Consider the following 16,585-nt stretch of genomic DNA (forward strand, 5'->3'; position numbering starts at 1 on the left):
ACTAGGTATTTATTAAACATCAATTGCATCCTAATCATAATTTCCTTACATTTTGTATATTGCTTTAAAATTTACAAAATATTTCCCCATACATGATCTCATTTGATCTTTATAACCATCCTGAAAGAAGGCAGATGACATATTATCAATTCCATTCCACAAATGAGGAAACTTAACCTCAAAAAGATTAAACAACTTGCCCATGGTTGTGTATCTAGGATGGGAACCTGGGTTTTATGATTCTTGTTTACACTATTCTATAACAAGTTTCCTTCCTTGCTTTCGTTTTATTTCTCCAGAGTCAAGAATGTCATTGCCACGTATTTCTCTGAGATCTTGCACATCTACAAAGTCTATCATTTCAGAAGTATAAAAAGTTTATTATAATAGCCAGTATTTACACCTGTCCCAGGTGATATGCTCAGAGCTTTATATATATATATGTATATATATATATGTGAGTTATATATATAAATCATTTAATCTTTACAAAAATTAACAAAACTGTGAGACAGATTCTCATATTATTTTCATTGTACAGATGAAGAAACTGAAGCATAGACTCAAGTAATTTTTCCAGTGCACGTACCCAAGATGAGATTTGTACCCAGTTAGTCTGATTTTGGAGCCTACATTTAAAAACTTTTTTTTTACATTTTTTATTTCAAAATATTAAGGGGATACAACACACCACCTCTGGCATATGGGGCTGGCGCCCTACTCCTTTGAGCCACAGGTGTTGCCCAGTATACAAATATTTTTGATGTATGACTTGAGATATAAAGGTGCCCATTGCAAGTATGTTCATTGTACCCATGAGGTGGGTGTTTGAAAACAACCTTATTTATAAGTGAGCAAAAGACCCACACAGAAGTTTTCCAAAAGATGACAGAAAAATGGCCAAAAACATGAAAAAAATACTCATCATCACTAACCATCAGGGAAATGCAAATTAAAACCACAATAAGATATCACCTTACTCCTATCAGAATGGCTTTTATTAAAAAGTCCAAAAGCAATAGATGCTGGTGGAGATTCAGAGAAAAAGGCCTGCTTATACATGATTGGTGGGACTGCAAATTAGTATAATCCCTATAGAAAATGGTACTAAGATTCTTCAAAGAACTTAGACCCACCAGTTGATCCAGCAATCCCACTACAGAGTCTGCATACTTATCCATTTTAAGAGATGCAACTGTTTCTAGGACAGCTGTGCTACCCTTGGGCTCGGTCTGCCCCTCTTGCTCTTCTTTAGACTTCAGGTTAAAGTCTTCTTTAACATCTGTCCACTACATCTCTTCCCCCTATTTGGGATATGTTTCCCTTTTCCATGATCCTTAATCCTGTGTGTTTTTCTATCATTGCCTTTACCAATGTTATTTTATATATATATATATATATTTTATTATTGGGGATTCACTGAGGGTACAAAGAACCAGGTTACATTGATTGCATTTGTTAAAGACTGTTTTACAATTGTGTCCTGCCCCCAAAAGGTGTACCACACACTGTGACCCCCCACCCCCTCCCTCCTTCCCTCTTTCTCCTCTCCCCATTCCCCACTCCCCACGGTGTATTAGGTCAATAATTGTCCTCATATCAGAATTGAGTACATAGGATTCTTATTTCTCCATTCTTGTGATGCTTTACTAAGAATAATGTGTTTCCCATCCATTCAGGTTAATACAGAAGATGTAAAGTCTCCATCTTTTTTAGTGGCTGAATAGTATTCCATGGTATACATGTACCACAGCTTGTTAATCCATTCCTGGGTTGGTGGGCATTTAGACTGTTTCCACATTTTGGCAATTGTAAATTGAGCTCCAATAAACAGTTTAGTGCAAATGTCCCTGTTGTAAAAGGATAGTTTATCTTCTGAGTAGATGCCCAGTAATGGGATTACAGGATCAAATGGAAAGTTTAGCTTGAGTTCCTTGGGGGCTCTCTACACTTCCTTCTAAAAGGGTTGTATTAGCTTTCAGTCCCACCAGCATTGTAAAAGTGTTTCCTTCTCTCCACATCCACACCAGCATCTGCAGTTTTGAGACTTTGTGATGTGGGCCAATCTCACTGGGATTAGAGAATATCTCAGGGTGGTTTTGATTTGCATTTCTCTAATAATTAGAGATGCTGAGCATTCTTTCATATGTTTGTTAGCCATTTGTCTGTCTTGTTTAGAGAATGTTCTATTCATCTCTCTTACCCAGTGATATAAGGGATTGTTGGCTCTTTTTAATGTTGATTAATTTCAGTTCTCTGTAGATCCTAGTTATCAAGCTTTTGTCCAATTAAAAATAAGTAAATATCCTTTCCTATTGTGTAGGTTGTCTATTTGCTTTGGTCGTTGTCTCCTTAGCTGTAGAGAAGCTTTTCAGTTTAATTAAGTTCCATTTTTTGTTGTTGATGCAATTATCATGGAAGTCTTCTTCATAAAGTCTTTCCCAAGGTCTATAGCTTCATCTGTTTCCCCCACACTTTCTTTGAGGATTTTAATAATTTCTTGCCATAGATTTAGGTGTTTTATCCACCTTGAACCCACTTTTGTGAACTCAGTGGTTAGAGCACTGGCCACATCCACTGGGGCTGGGGGGTTTGAACCTGGCCAGGACCTGCTAAACAACAATGACAACTACATCAACAACAAAAAAATAGCTGAGTTTGAGGTGGGCACCTGTAGCCCCAGCTAATTGGAAGGTAGAGAATTGCTTGAGCCCAAGAATTTGAGGTTGCTGTGAGCTGTGACACCATGGCACTCTACCGAGGGCGACATAGTGAGACTGTCTCAAAAAAAAAAAAAAATTCTAAAAGAAAACATTTTATTATAAATATCTATTTAGTTTTCTGTTTCCTGGTAGACTAGCAACTTGTCCAGTGGATATCACCATCATTGCTGTTAACAACTACATGTATTGAGTATACACATGCATCACATAAACAAATCCCAGCTGCTCTGGGTGCTGTCATTAGCGAGGCAGGCACTCCTGTGGAGAGACCCAGAGAGGTTGAGTAACTTGCTGAAACTCACACAGCCAGTAGGTGGGGTTCAGAAGCTGAAGTTTTAAAGGACAATGGTCTTTAAGAGTTCCTCTCTCCCAGAATCTCTAGAATAGTATTACAGGCTGTTAGAAGTACAGACCTAGCTGAAAAGGGAGCGGCATCTCAGCACATTGATGCCATGAAACCCAAGGACACAACTTGAGCCTTTGCTTGGAAAAACAAGTGATTTTGACCGTACAGAACCCCCAGGGAAAATGGCATGGTCAGCATTCTTAGTGTTCCCAAGTCTCTTTCAGAAAAGATGTTCCTTCTTTCCTAACACACATTCACAGAGAAAAACAGTAATACAACTCCCAGCAGAGAAACAGAACCTAGCAACACCCCCCGTGACATAAAAAATTTCCAATATATAGTAGCAATTGTTTGATTACTTTCCAGACACCAGGTGAAGGTTCATCCTTACCTCGTGGCTTATTTTCCACTGACAGTCAATCCAAAGCATCTAACAACTTCAAGTCAAACATGTGGTTCACATCCTGGTTCCAAGGCTTGAAATGCTAAGACACGGACAAAATTCCATAACCCCAAAGAAACTCTATTTGCTTATCTGTAAAATGGGAATAATATCTCTCTGTGAGAAGTTGCGTGGTTTGAATAAAATAATGCATCTGGTCGCAGAGACTGGCACAGAGTGGATAGTCCACAAATAGTATCTCTCATCCTATCAGTTTAACAAAATAGTAGCTAAGCACTGCACCATGGCAGGTGCCGAGGGGAAGGAAGAACATAGAGCTGGTTGCACATCTGCTAATGCATTTGTTTCTGAGAGTTACACAGTCAGGCATCAGAGTCTCTCTGTCTGCCACATGGAGATTAGGACAAGGTAGAAAAATACATTCAAGGTAGTAAAAGGCATCCGCCACCCAGCTGGAAAGTTACTAGCAAGTTAGACTTTGATTACATGGCCATTTTTGAAGCTAGGTGCTTCTTAAATATGTCATCTCATTATTTAAATCCTCATTAGTAAATGAGGATACATGGGCCCACAGAGGTAAAGTAATTTGCCTAAGGGCACCAGATTCCGGCAGAGGTCTTGAGACTTGCCACTGAATGCTCTTCCCTCCACGCCACCATCTGGAGAAAAGGGCCCCTGAGCCCATAACTCAAAGACAGAACTGCTGAGGCTGGGTGTAGCGGCTCACACCTATAATCCTGGCACTCTGGAAGGTTGAGGGGGTGTGGATTGCTTGAGCTCAGGAGTTCGAGACCCACCTGAGCAAGAGAGAGATTCTCATCTCTACTAAAAATAGAAAAACTAGCTGGGCTTTGTGGGGGGTGCCTGTAGTCCCAGCTACTTGGCTGGCTAAGGGAGGAGGATCGCTGTGCCTAAGAGTTTGAGGATGTTGTGAGCTATGATGCCAGGGCACTCTACTGACGGTGACAAAGTGAAACTCTGTGTCAAAAACAAAAACAAGCACTGCTGGAAAAAACAAAAGAACACTGGATTTTTGGATGATTCTTTTTTTAAGGGTGTGGAGGGTGGTACTTCACTGTTAACCCTTTAAAAGTTTAAATGATAATGTTGTTTGTTAAAAGTCCTTTCCCAACTAGTTATTTTTTTTTCTTGCCTAAGATCACACTCAACTCTTTGAGACAAGCAGCTAGTTCACCAAAAATGAAGGGTACAGGGCTCAGAAAGTGGTTTGCATAGTTTGAATTCTGGTATCAGCTCTGCTACAAATTTTGGATGGGGGAATTCTGATTACATCAACAATTAAGGATATCAGTATACTTTTATTACTTTCATTGTATTCATTTCAAATACATTATTCTATATAATTCTCACAGACAAAATTGTCAGCTAGGTATTATTAAATACAAACCATTCTTAGAAATAAGAAAAGTGAAGATGAGAGAACACAAGTGACCTGTTTCAGACCACATACCAAGTAGATGGCAGACCTAGACTCAAGTTCAAGTCTTCTCTTTTTTGTTTTGGGGTGTTTTTTTTTTTTTGAGGCAGAGTCTGACTCTTTTGCCCTGGCTGGAGTACCGTGGCATCACAGCTCACAGCAATCTCAAATTCCTGGGCTCAAACAATTCTCCTGCCTTAGCCTCCCAAGTACTAGAATTACAGCCTCTTGCTACAATGCCTGGGTCATTTTTCTATGTTTAGGAGAGATGGGGTCTTGCTCTTGATCAGGCTAGTGTCAAACTCCTGAGCCCAAGTAATCCTCCCACTCCACCTCCCAGAGTGCTGGGATGACAGGTGTGAGCCACTGTGCCCCACCTCAGGTCCTCTGGTTTAAAAATATTTTTAAACCCCTATCCCATACACCATTTAGTACCACCATGGTAAAAAGGAGCCGCACCAATGGTTAAGAACGGGGACACTGGAGCTAAACATATCTGAGTTTGAATCCTGTGCCCTATTTGCAAAACGGGGAAGACGGCAATAATAATGGTAGTATAACAAGGGAATATCAACTTTTCCCAGTGTTAAGACACAAAATTGCCTATTATTTCTGAAGCACATTATTTATAACTTCTCTGTGTTTAGTGTGTCCTAACAAAATGTTTCATTACTTGGATTAATCTTTTAAAATCTCCCCAGGGGTTAAATTTTACAGATATGAAAAACCAAAATGGAGAAGTCAGTGAATGGTCAGAGAGGAATGCTGGCCGGAGTCCAGCATCACATCTGTCCACTTCCCAGGCAGAGGGGTAATAAACACCTCTCAGGTTGCTCCACTGAAGAGTCCAGCACAGCTGTCATTTTCGGAGATATTAAAATAGCACCATGATACAAACCACGATGGGCGAAGGGCCTGCGCTGAGTATTCACATGAATTAACTTAATTAATTTTCTGATTATAAGTTTGCAGCAGCTGCCATAACAAGCACCACAGACGGTGTGGCTTAAACAAGGGAGATTGACTGCCTTAGAGTTCTGGAGGCAAAAGTCCAAGTTCAAGGTGTCTACACAGGGCTGGTTCTTTCTGAGGACTGTGAGGGCAGGCTGTGTCCCAGGCCTTCCCCTGGGCTTGTAGCTGGTTGTCTCCATGTTCACACGATGTTCTTGCTGTATCTGGATGTTGTCTCACCCCCGCGTGCATCTCTGAGTCCAAATTCCCCCGCTTTACAAGGACACCATTCATTCCTATTGATTAGAGCCTACCCTAATGACCTCATGACCTTGTCTCCAAACAAGCTCTCATTTCAAGGCACTGAGGGTTAGGGGTTCAACATAGGAATTTGGGAGGGGTAGAGGACACAATTCAATCCACTTTCCTCTACCTGTTATTACTGTCGGTTACTGTTAGCATTACGGAATCCCCAGAGAACTTCATTCTCCCCCAGACAAGCTTGTTGTCAGCAGATGTCCTGACAGCGGGTCCATCTCCGTATCTCTGCAACATTTTGTAGCATTAACTGTCCTTTGAGCTCACTGAGCTGTTCTAAGCTCTTTTAAACATATTAATTTATTTAAACCTCACCTGAAAGCTAAGGGGTAGATATTACCATCTCCCCTTTCCAAATGAGGGTAACTGGGGCACTGAGGAATTAAGTCATGTGCTCAAAGCTGCACAGCGAGTACCTGGTAAAGACAGAGACTTGAACCAGCCACGCTGCCCCACAGGGGCTCTGAGGCACTAGCTTTGCCGCCTCTGTGAGCGAGACACAATCCTTGCTCTCTGGGATCTGGAAGTCTAGACCTGGGTCTGATCCTGAGTCTTGCAAGGGGGTGAAAGACCCACCAGGGCCCAGGACCTGGGGAAAGCTTCCCAGGGAGGCATGTCTGAGCTGGGTCATGAGTCACGAATGAAGTGGTGACAGTGGTGATGGGAATGTCCTGGAGAGGGCCGTGTGCAGAGATAGCAGGAGGGAGGGCAGGCGAGGAAGCTGGTGTGGGAGGACGCAGGGTGGTGCCAGAGCACTGTTAGAGCCTCTTGTCCCCTGGAGAAAGGTGGATGCACAGATTGGGGCAGGGAAGACTCAACTCAGTGGAAAAGTAACCATGGCTGCATGCTGGGGTCAGGGCTGTGCCACAGGGTGACGTGTGTCAGTCCCAGCAGCACCAGCCACTGAAGGTGTCACTGTCAAGGACAGAACAACACATCTCAAGAGGACTCTGCAGTGCAGCTTTTTGGCAGTGGTGGATGCGATGTGGTCACACTCTCTGATGAGTGCCTGGTTGGGCTGCTCATCACTCCCACCTTCTCAGAAGTTCTCCTGGAACCCATGAGTGCCTCATCCTTGATGATCTGGTCTTAACCCCCAGAGAACTTCACTCTCCCCCAGACAAACTTGTTGTTACTAGACCATCCTCACGGTACGGCCTCCCCTTGGTGGCAGGTCCATTTCTGTAGCTGTTACGCTGGAGTGTGATGGATTCCTTAGAAATGGGATTATTAAGGTAACACCGTCTGAACTTTCCTGAGGCCTTGCTAAGTGGTGTTTCACAGGCATTTAGACCCAGGTTGTGTCAAAAATAAGCTGCGTATAACCTTGGGAAAGACCTACAGTCTCAGAAGGTCAGAGCAGGGCATGACTCCAGGAACACTGAGTTCAACCTTCCTTCTTAGAGGGAATTGAGAAGAAATCACCTATGGAGCTGTCATCTTTCAGCATCGTGTCCCCACGGATGTCCTCAGTGTCCTGGCTTTTCACTTTCTGCTCCACTCACACCTTGCTACAGGAGTGTCCCCAACTCTCACCCGCTATGACCGCTCACCTCTGCTGCTCCTCTGTCCAGCTGTCCTCTCCGCCGCCTCCTCCTCCTTCCCTCCTTCCCTGGTGAAATGCTACTGCTCTGCCATCACTCAGCCGAGAGGCCACTTCCTCCACGGGCCCAGGATGAGCCTTGCCACCCCGGGGGGGACACCCACACTCTGTGCTCCCCACAGGGTTTGTACCTTGCATCACTGTCCTACTTTCCATTTAATACTAAAACTCTGTTTCCTTGACACTCTCCCCTGCCAAAAAATTCTAAGACAGAGCCTGACAGTAGGGTTCAAGGAGCAGATTGACTCCGATTTTACCCTCTGAGTAAATGAGAACATTTAAGGGGGCAGCCCCCATACATGGGACATGCTGGAGACGTGGTGAGGGAGCGTGTTGACATTTTCTGCCTTGGCGCCTCAAGTTTCTCCATGAAGTTAGAGTTGTTAGACTGGTTGGTATTTGAGAAATCTCCTGCTTTCTATAGTTTGTAATTTCACGACTTAACTAAAATCATTGGACTAATAACAGACACGGGAGAACTTAAGGACAGCTCCATGCTCCTGCCTTAACAATTCAAGCACCATTTTTTAAACTCCCTGACGGACCAGCTAGCTAGCTAGCTCAGCTCAAAAATGCCACAATTCTCTCTTGCCAAGACTGTGTGTCTCTTGATGGGAAGAATGCCAGGGAAAGCGAGGCCAAGTTTTAAAACCACCCGTAATATATCCTGAACGCTTACTGGGTTCCAACACTGTTCTAGATAATGTAGATACATTTTGACTGTACCTCCCTTGAACTCTAAACCTGGTATCTAACTGCTTGCCCTGTCCTCGGAGCAGATTATGTCGGAAACTGACTTCTGAACTCCTTCCAAATCTGCTCTGTCTTAAGTCATTTCAGTAAACGTGATCTCCATTCTTTCAGATGGTACAGCTTCACACTCTGGAGTCCTTAGCAATTCCTCATTATTTTGTCCAATCCATCCTGGTGCCTTTCCCTTTAATATATATTTGGAATCTAACCACTTCTTTTTTTTGTATTATATCATAGCTGTGTACATTAATGCGATTATGGGGCACCATACACTGGTTTTATAGACCGTTTGACACATTTTCATCACACTGGTTAACATGGCCTTCCTAGCATTTTCTTAGTTATTGTGTTAAGACATTTACATTCTACATTTACTAAGTTTTACATATACCCTTGTAAGATGCACCGCAGGTGTAATCCCACCACTCACCCTCCCTCCGCCCACTTCCCCTCCCTCCCCTCTCTTTTCCCCTTCCCCATATTCTTGGATTATAACTGGGTTATAGCTTTCATATGAAAGCCATAAATTAGTTTCATAGTAGGGCTGAGTACATTGGATACTTTTTCTTCCATTCCTGAGATACTTTGCTAAGAAGAATATGTTCCAGCTCCATCCATGTAAACATGAAAGAGGTAAAGTCTCCATCTTTCTTTAAGGCTGCATAATATTCCATGGTGTACATATACCACAATTTATTAATCCATTCGTGGATGGATGGGCACTTGGGCTTTTCCCATGACTTAGCAATTATAAATTGGGCTGCAATAAGAATCTAACCACTTCTGTCTAGCCACCTTCACTGCTGAAACTGTTCTGAGCCATCACCCCCTCTTGCCTGGATTACTACAATAGTTTCTTACCTGGCTAGCAAAAGCGTCTGCCCTTGCTGTCCCTACTGTCTTTTTCAAAACAATATCCAGATGACCCTTTCAAAATGCAAGTTGGATCGCGTCCTAGCACCACCCATACCACACAGGGAGCCCTCCAACTCCTCCAGAGGATAATCTCATCCAGGACCCTACAAGCTCTGACCCCACCACTTCTGACCACTCTTTCTTCTACTTCCACTGCTCTAGCCATTCCTTGAACACACCAGAAAAGCATCTACCTCAGGGCCTTTGCATCTGCTATTAACTTTCTATAGAATGTTCTTTCCTAGGAAGACCAGTTTCCTTACCTCCTTCAAGTTTCTGCTCAAATGCCACCTCACACTGATTCTTTCTTGAAACCATCCCATTTAAAATAGAAGCCTTTCGGGGCAGCACCTGTGGCTCAAAGGAGTAGGGCACCAGCCCCATATACTGGAGGTGGCAGGTTCACACCCAGCACCAGCCAAAAACTGCAAAAAAAAAAAAAAGAAGAAGCCCTTCTTTCTACCTCACCTTCCTCAAACCCTTCTCTTCTTTACGTATCTACATTGTACTTACTGCCATTTGGCCTAAATTCCTGTATGTAGACAGTAGACCTTCCATAGATGACCCCTTCCTACAGTGACCACCTCAAACTCAGTGGACGCTCTTTATGTTGAGCAGTTTGTCGCGGTTCCTTGCATGGTCAGCTTGCAGAGGTCACACTATATTTGCTTATCTTCTCCCATCAAAATATTCGTTTTATGAAGGCAGGAGGTTTTGACTGTTTAGTTCAGGGCTGCACCTGCAGAATCTAAAATAGGACCTGACCTCACCAAACAGGTGTTTAGTAAACACACACTGAGTAAGTGAATACAGGGGCCCTCTCCAGGGGCTGTGACGATCCACTCAAGGCATGAGGCCTGTTATATGGATACGTTCACACGGTGCATGTCCCGTCTGTGAAAATTAGGTCAACTTAAGGAGGCGGTCAGTGCAGGGAGGCGGCCAGCTATGGAAGTTCTTCTGTATATTGTTAACTTTAAAAAAATAAAATCCTCCTTTTGAGAAAACACCCACGTTTCTCTTTTGATCTGTTTTCTCCTCTTTCTAAGCAGTAGAAGTTGTGTAATCACATTAGCTTACCCCATGAAAATGTGATTAGCTAATGAATGTGCTCTTCTCTTCGCTTTTCTAACTTGCCTAATGTTCCGTCTGTTGTCCTGCAGTAGCCCTTGTGAGTGATGCCCGGCTTATATCTGGCACTCCATAGTTGTCACTGACAAATCTAAGCTCTCGCCTAGCGCTGCTGCTTACAGGCTGTGGAGCACTGAGCAAGTGGTACATGCTGAGCATCAATTTCCTCACCACACACACACACAAAAAGGGACAATGACAATGACCTCGCCCTGCTGTCATATAGATAAACTGAAATAACAAATGCTAGTTTAGACCTGGCCCCTCAGGGACAGCAAAATCCGTCAGTTTCCTTTACACCAAATGTATTCAAACTGGCACTTTTCCTTCAAGGAGGTGTTTCTTAAAAGTTGCTAAGTGGTGTGGCGGAGGGGACAAGGGGAGAACCCGAGGAGGAAGGTTAGGCAATACCAGCAGCGTCCTTTTCCAAAACTAACAGCTACTTGGAGTGAGGGAATAGCACAGGGAGAGAGATGCCCTGTGCCCAAAGGGGAGCGTTTCCTGACCAGCAGCAGCTGAAATGAATGAGGCCTCTGTCCTGATTTAAAGCCAAACATCTGGGGGGGGGGGGAGGCCACGTGGCTCAGAGGAGAAAATGACTCGATGCCAAATGTATAATAAAGAGATACGGAAGCAACACACACACAGACACATGCAATTACTTACTGAAGAGGAGACTAGAAAGAATAGGGAGCAAAAAGGAAGGTGTGATGGTCAGGAGAGACGTGTCCAGCTATGCCAATAGCACTCACCATGAAAAGGGCAGAGATGCCACCTGCTCAATGCAGGGTACTTCCCCAAAGTCATCTCTGTTTTTACAACTACCTCCAGTAATCTCACAAACCGGTTTTCCTAGTAGTAATTTTCTATTGTAAGTGACGGTCCTGAGGCTCTGTAGGGGAACACACTTGCCCCAGGGCACACAGTTCATAAAGAGCACAGCACAGTCTAAAGCCACAGAGCACAGCCGCCTTCCCAGGGCCAAGGTCAGCCCTCTGACCTCTCATCACCACACGGAGCCCGGACGCAGTTCACAAGGGCAAGTAAACACGGAGAGGCTGACAGGCAGTCAGGCTGTGGATTAGGAAGAGGTCAGAAGTCCAGCCCGCTGGTCAGAGCTGCGACCCCTCCGACCATCCTTGCTCTGCACCTCTTGTCTCTCACGCTCCAGGGGGCACAGCACTCCCCTCGGCACTCCCACCTGCCCTGGGCAAGGCCAGTGCGAGCTGAGCCACACTGACCCCCGACACGCTCCTCCTGTCCCACTGCTCTCCGGGGGGACACACTTGACCAGCCCACCGCCCAGGCAGCGTGACACGCCTTACCCCTTCCATTGCTCTCTTGCCCGGTAGAGTGTGGAGGACAAACCCCGCTTCCCAGAGCTGGATCCTGGGGCGGACTGTCTGCTTTCTTCTGCCTGCACAGGCCAGGGAGCAATCACTTCCCGCTGCTTGGGACACACCTGCGTCCAGCCTCCACACCTGGGCGGTGGCTCCTCCCTCGCCCGGGCCTGGGCACAGGCCAGCCTCCATCCTGACCCGGACGGGCACCGGGAAGGAGGGGAGGGGAGCTCTGTCCCTGTGGGTGCCCCAGGCTGGTCTGACGGTCACTGACTCTCCGGGGAATTTCACTTTGTGCCTGCCCTGGGGGAGTTGCTAAGGAGGAATGGTTACAGCACAGCCCCACCCCCTGCTCCACAAACTGCTACTTAACTTCACAAACACTTTCTCAGGGCCAGGAGGCCAAAGCCTTGAGCTAGCTCGCAGGGGCGTTTAGAGGTGCCCTGAAAGGGAGCTAACGTAGAGGGGCATCTATCTGTGTGGCACCAGGTACTAGCGTTGGGACACACTATCATCTGTAACTCCTACAGCTGCCTGGAAAGTGCTAGTATCCCCAATTTAAAAGCCGAGAAAACTGAGGCTCAGAGAGATGGTAACACCTGCTCCTGCTCACCTAGGTAGTAAGGAGGAGAATCGGGGCTTGAACCCAGATCTGCTGACTCTGAAGGGATGCTGTTTTCCTGGGGCTATTTTTGTTTGTTTTGCTGAAGAGCTGGCCCTGGAAATCCAAACCTGGGCACCAGGGACAGGCAGGGCAAGGGGCCGTGCCCTCCACCACCTGCAGCCTGTGTGACTTTTCTGGGTTTGTTAGGGCCAAGTTCTTGAATTAAAAAGCCGCTCCTGCCCTGAGCAGGGAAGAGGAGATGGAGGGCAGGTGAGGGAACCCCACCTGAGTGCCCTTTTCATCTAACAGGTGACTCCCCAACCTGCCCAGGGATCTTTCGCAAATACCGGTTTCAGGATGCAAATGAGGTGCTATATCAATACTTCTGGTCTAGGAGTATGGATTTTATAAAAGCCTTTTAGTCCATGTGTTCTAAACTTTATTAATGACCAGCAGTAAGATGTACCATTTACATCACGACTCGGCGTCCCCCCACGCACACACATACACGTCTGATGCTCAAAAAAGAACTTCTCAAAGCAACAATCCCTCTTCCTGAACACGATCACACAGAGATTTTCTATTGTTCTGGGCCATGGTATGCCAGTTAATTAAATAAATAGCACACACCCCACCGTATCAACTTCACAACTCTCAGTAGACTCTGCTCACAGTCAGATTGGGGGCCCATTCCTACAGCAAAATGGGGCATAGGCCAAAGGTTGTGGTCACTTCCTCAGCACTCTGGGGCTCTTTCTCCAGTGTATACATTTGTGACTGATAGGATGGAGGGGAGCTTCCCTCCCACCCTGCCCCAGCCCATCACAGGGCCCTCCAATTCCCTTTTCTGTTGGTCCAAGGGCTCCCCCTAGTGGCTCCAGGACAGGTTACACTGGCAGAGGGGTGGAGCGGCCAGCGGGACTCTATCTCCTGGATCCAGAAAGGCTGGGAGGTTCTGTCATCTGGTTTGGTTCAGAGCAAGTTAGAATGCGAGGTCCTAGGATGTAGTAGGAGGTACTAATCATGGGTAGATGGTAGGGGGAGGGGACTGTTTTGCCATCACTCTTAAGAGCCATGATTCTTGGAATGGCCAAGGATTCAACTCAGTTTCCCCATGACCTATTTGCCTTGGGAAAGTCAACAGACCCTCCTGAGATGGATGGTCCTCATCTGTAAAATGAAATAAGTGGCTGGCAGTGTTGGCTTGAGCCAACGGCTGTGCAAAAATGTCTGGATCGGGTGCCTAGCACGAAGCAGGCACCCGAAATGTCAGTTCCTCTCTTCCTCCCCCCATCCTCGCAGTCGCCGGTGGCCGTGTGAAGTAGCATTGTTTTATTTCCGTGGAATGATTCCAGTCTTTTCATGAGCCTCATCCCATGCATAGCAGCTGCCTGTGCCCAGCTTGCTGTAGGAGAACTCCGCACACTCACGTCGGAGGGTGGAGACACAAGAGGTGGGTCTGAAATGCAGAGATAGTGGGGAGAGATTGCGACGTGAGATTTTGGGGTTGACTAAGTTTAGCCAGGTCTCACTGCATGGTAAGAATAAATACTTCAATTCGATAAAGAAGTATGAGACCTGACTTTATGCACGTGCTTTGGTGACCTGCTGCTAGCTTTATGTCATGGTAAATTGTGGCTCCACTCTACAAAGAAAGGACTCTACAAAGAAAGGACTGCCCAAAGAAATGACTGAGCGCTACTGCCTGCGGGAGTGGTGCCCAGACCCTGCAAGCATCGTGTGATTTTGTCCTTAATCTGATCCCCCTTTTCCAGCTGAGGAAACCGAGCCAGATTAAGTCATACCTTCCAGGTAACACAGCCAATGGAAGAGCAGAAATTCCAATCCAGGAAGTCCGGCGTCTGAGCCCACAACTCCAACCACTCTGTTTGCTTCTATTTAAATCTTAGGGAAAAGCAGAATAATAAACCCGCAGCATCTGAGAGCTCGAAGGATTCTTTGAAGCAATTTTTTCCAAACTCCATTTTGAAGGTAATCTGTGAGAAAACTTAGTGGATACTATAGCTGAAGTGAGGCTCAAATCTTTGAGATACTTCTGGTTTCTCAAGCCCCTAGCTTCAGTTTGTTCTTCTGGGTAGGGGTGATGACCTGCCATATTTTTCAACAGGAACCCATGTAGTCTCTGGGGCACTGAGCAGCAGAAATCAGTATTTCCAGCACATTCTTAATGCTTCCAAACCCTACTTTGGACCCCAGATACTGCTTGAAGGTTTTCAGTCTCTCCTCTCCTGTTTTAGTCTTTCATTCCGGGCAAATGTATGACTTAACACTTTGTACCACAAGTAAAGATTTGTAGTAGAATACCCGGAAGTAAAAAAAGGAGCATTTAAAAAATATCTAAAGGTGGGAAATCACGCACATTCACCTCTTTCTGAGGCAAGATTTGAGCACTGTATGTTACATAATGACAAAGCTGGGGTATGTAGATTGATTGTCAGAATTAGGATGGTGCTGCCAGAATAACCTATTATTAATGTGAAAATTATTGTTGGTTAGATTAATCATTTCTGAGTATTTCCAGCATAGCATGTAATTTATTTATGTATAATTTACATCCTGATTACTTCCACAAGGGAGAGAAGGGAAGATGAAAGAAGTTAAATTTATTGAGAATCGTAGTGTAGCAGGCGACACAGTTTGCATATATTTTCTTCTGTTCCTCATGACAATGTTGGGAGATAAGAGATGTCAGACCCTGGATGACAAATGAAGAAAATGAGCTCAGGATGGTGAGGCAGAGAGGCCGTGCAGAGAGGACAGGTCTGATTCTCCATTGGAACCCTGCCCCACCCTAATCCATTGCCAATTTGTCCACTCCAAGCTGGTCCCCAATAGGAGGTGAGAGAGTGGATGATAAAAAACCCAGAAGATAAGGATGGGTAGACAGGTAAGAAGGGATGAATACTCTGTGCAGAAATATGAGATTATTAGCACACAGTATACAGTTATTTAATGATAAAATGCCTAGAATTATCTTGGAAAGATATAGGTCAAGAAAGATCTTGCCTCCTTTTTGCTAGTTTGTGAAAGTTATATAACCCAGCTGGTTTCTCTATTGTCTTGAAACTCACGTGTCAATTTTATGCACATCTTGGTTACATCTTAATAGTATACAATAATTTAGTAAGAGCTTTATTTGAAAGATGCTAAGCAAACATGACCAAGACAAGTTGCTTTCCTTTTAACAGCCCTTACCAAGAAGCTCAGCACCTGCTTTGTGCCAGGTTCCATGCTTGGAGCTGGGGATGTGTCAACCCCCTTAGGTTCTTGTAAGGAAACTGCCTTCCTCTGTCAACACCAGTTACATTATGTATGCATCACTCAAATGAATTATTAAGATGTTTTCTGATATGCTTATCTTGTTGAGATCAAAGGAAGACCATGCCCCTGTGGGAAGGAGACGGGGCCTGCCTGCAAATAGGAAATCATTTTCAATATCAATCACCCCCATGTTCCATCAGCCAGAAAAGTGGGTCCTTGGGCAGAAAACTCAAGCAGGGAGCACTTGTCTATCTTTAGGTTTGTTTTCTCAGGTCTGCACATCAAGGCGTAATCAGACATGTAACTGTGATGTTCAGAGCCTCAGAGTACTGGAACGTAGCAATGGTGGGTCTCACCATGGAGTCCAGTGGCAATCAGCGTCTTAATCTGCTTCTACTACAGTCCAAGGTCAAAGCACCAGCGGTTGTGGTGTCTGAGGAACGCCCAGTCTCTGCTTCGAAGATGGCACCTTGAGCACTGCACCCCCCAGAGGGTGAGAAATTTATGTCCTTACGTGACAGAAGGCAGAAAGGGCTAAAAAATAGTCTGGCTAGGTCCCTCAGCTCTTTTATAAGGCATCGATCCCATCACCTTCATATTGTTGCATTGGAGATTCTGTTTCGACATGAACTTTGGCATTCAAAAAACACCATTTGGTCTGAGTCTAAGACTTAGAATTGTTTCCTCATAGCTTCTCTCCTAGGCTTGTGAGAAGAACACCACCCCTGCTCCCTCTAACTTGCTCCCCCTTGAGTGCCAGGCTTACGTTTGTGGACAG

The 16,585-nt window shown here is 45.1% G+C and overlaps 1 protein-coding gene across 1 annotated transcript in view; it reads right to left on the reverse strand.

Moving 5' to 3' along the window:
- FYB2 (FYN binding protein 2) overlaps nt 1–12,113 on the reverse strand; it is a 131,636-nt gene extending 119,523 nt beyond the window's left edge. Inside the window, exon 1 of the mRNA XM_053575563.1 lies at nt 11,907–12,113. Within this exon, the coding sequence (XP_053431538.1) occupies nt 11,907–12,113 (207 nt within the window). The remainder of the gene's footprint in view (nt 1–11,906) is intronic.
- Nucleotides 12,114–16,585: the final 4,472 nt, after the last annotated feature.

This window comes from Nycticebus coucang, chromosome 22 (genome assembly GCF_027406575.1).
Source record: "Nycticebus coucang isolate mNycCou1 chromosome 22, mNycCou1.pri, whole genome shotgun sequence".
Taxonomy (NCBI): domain Eukaryota; kingdom Metazoa; phylum Chordata; class Mammalia; order Primates; family Lorisidae; genus Nycticebus; species Nycticebus coucang.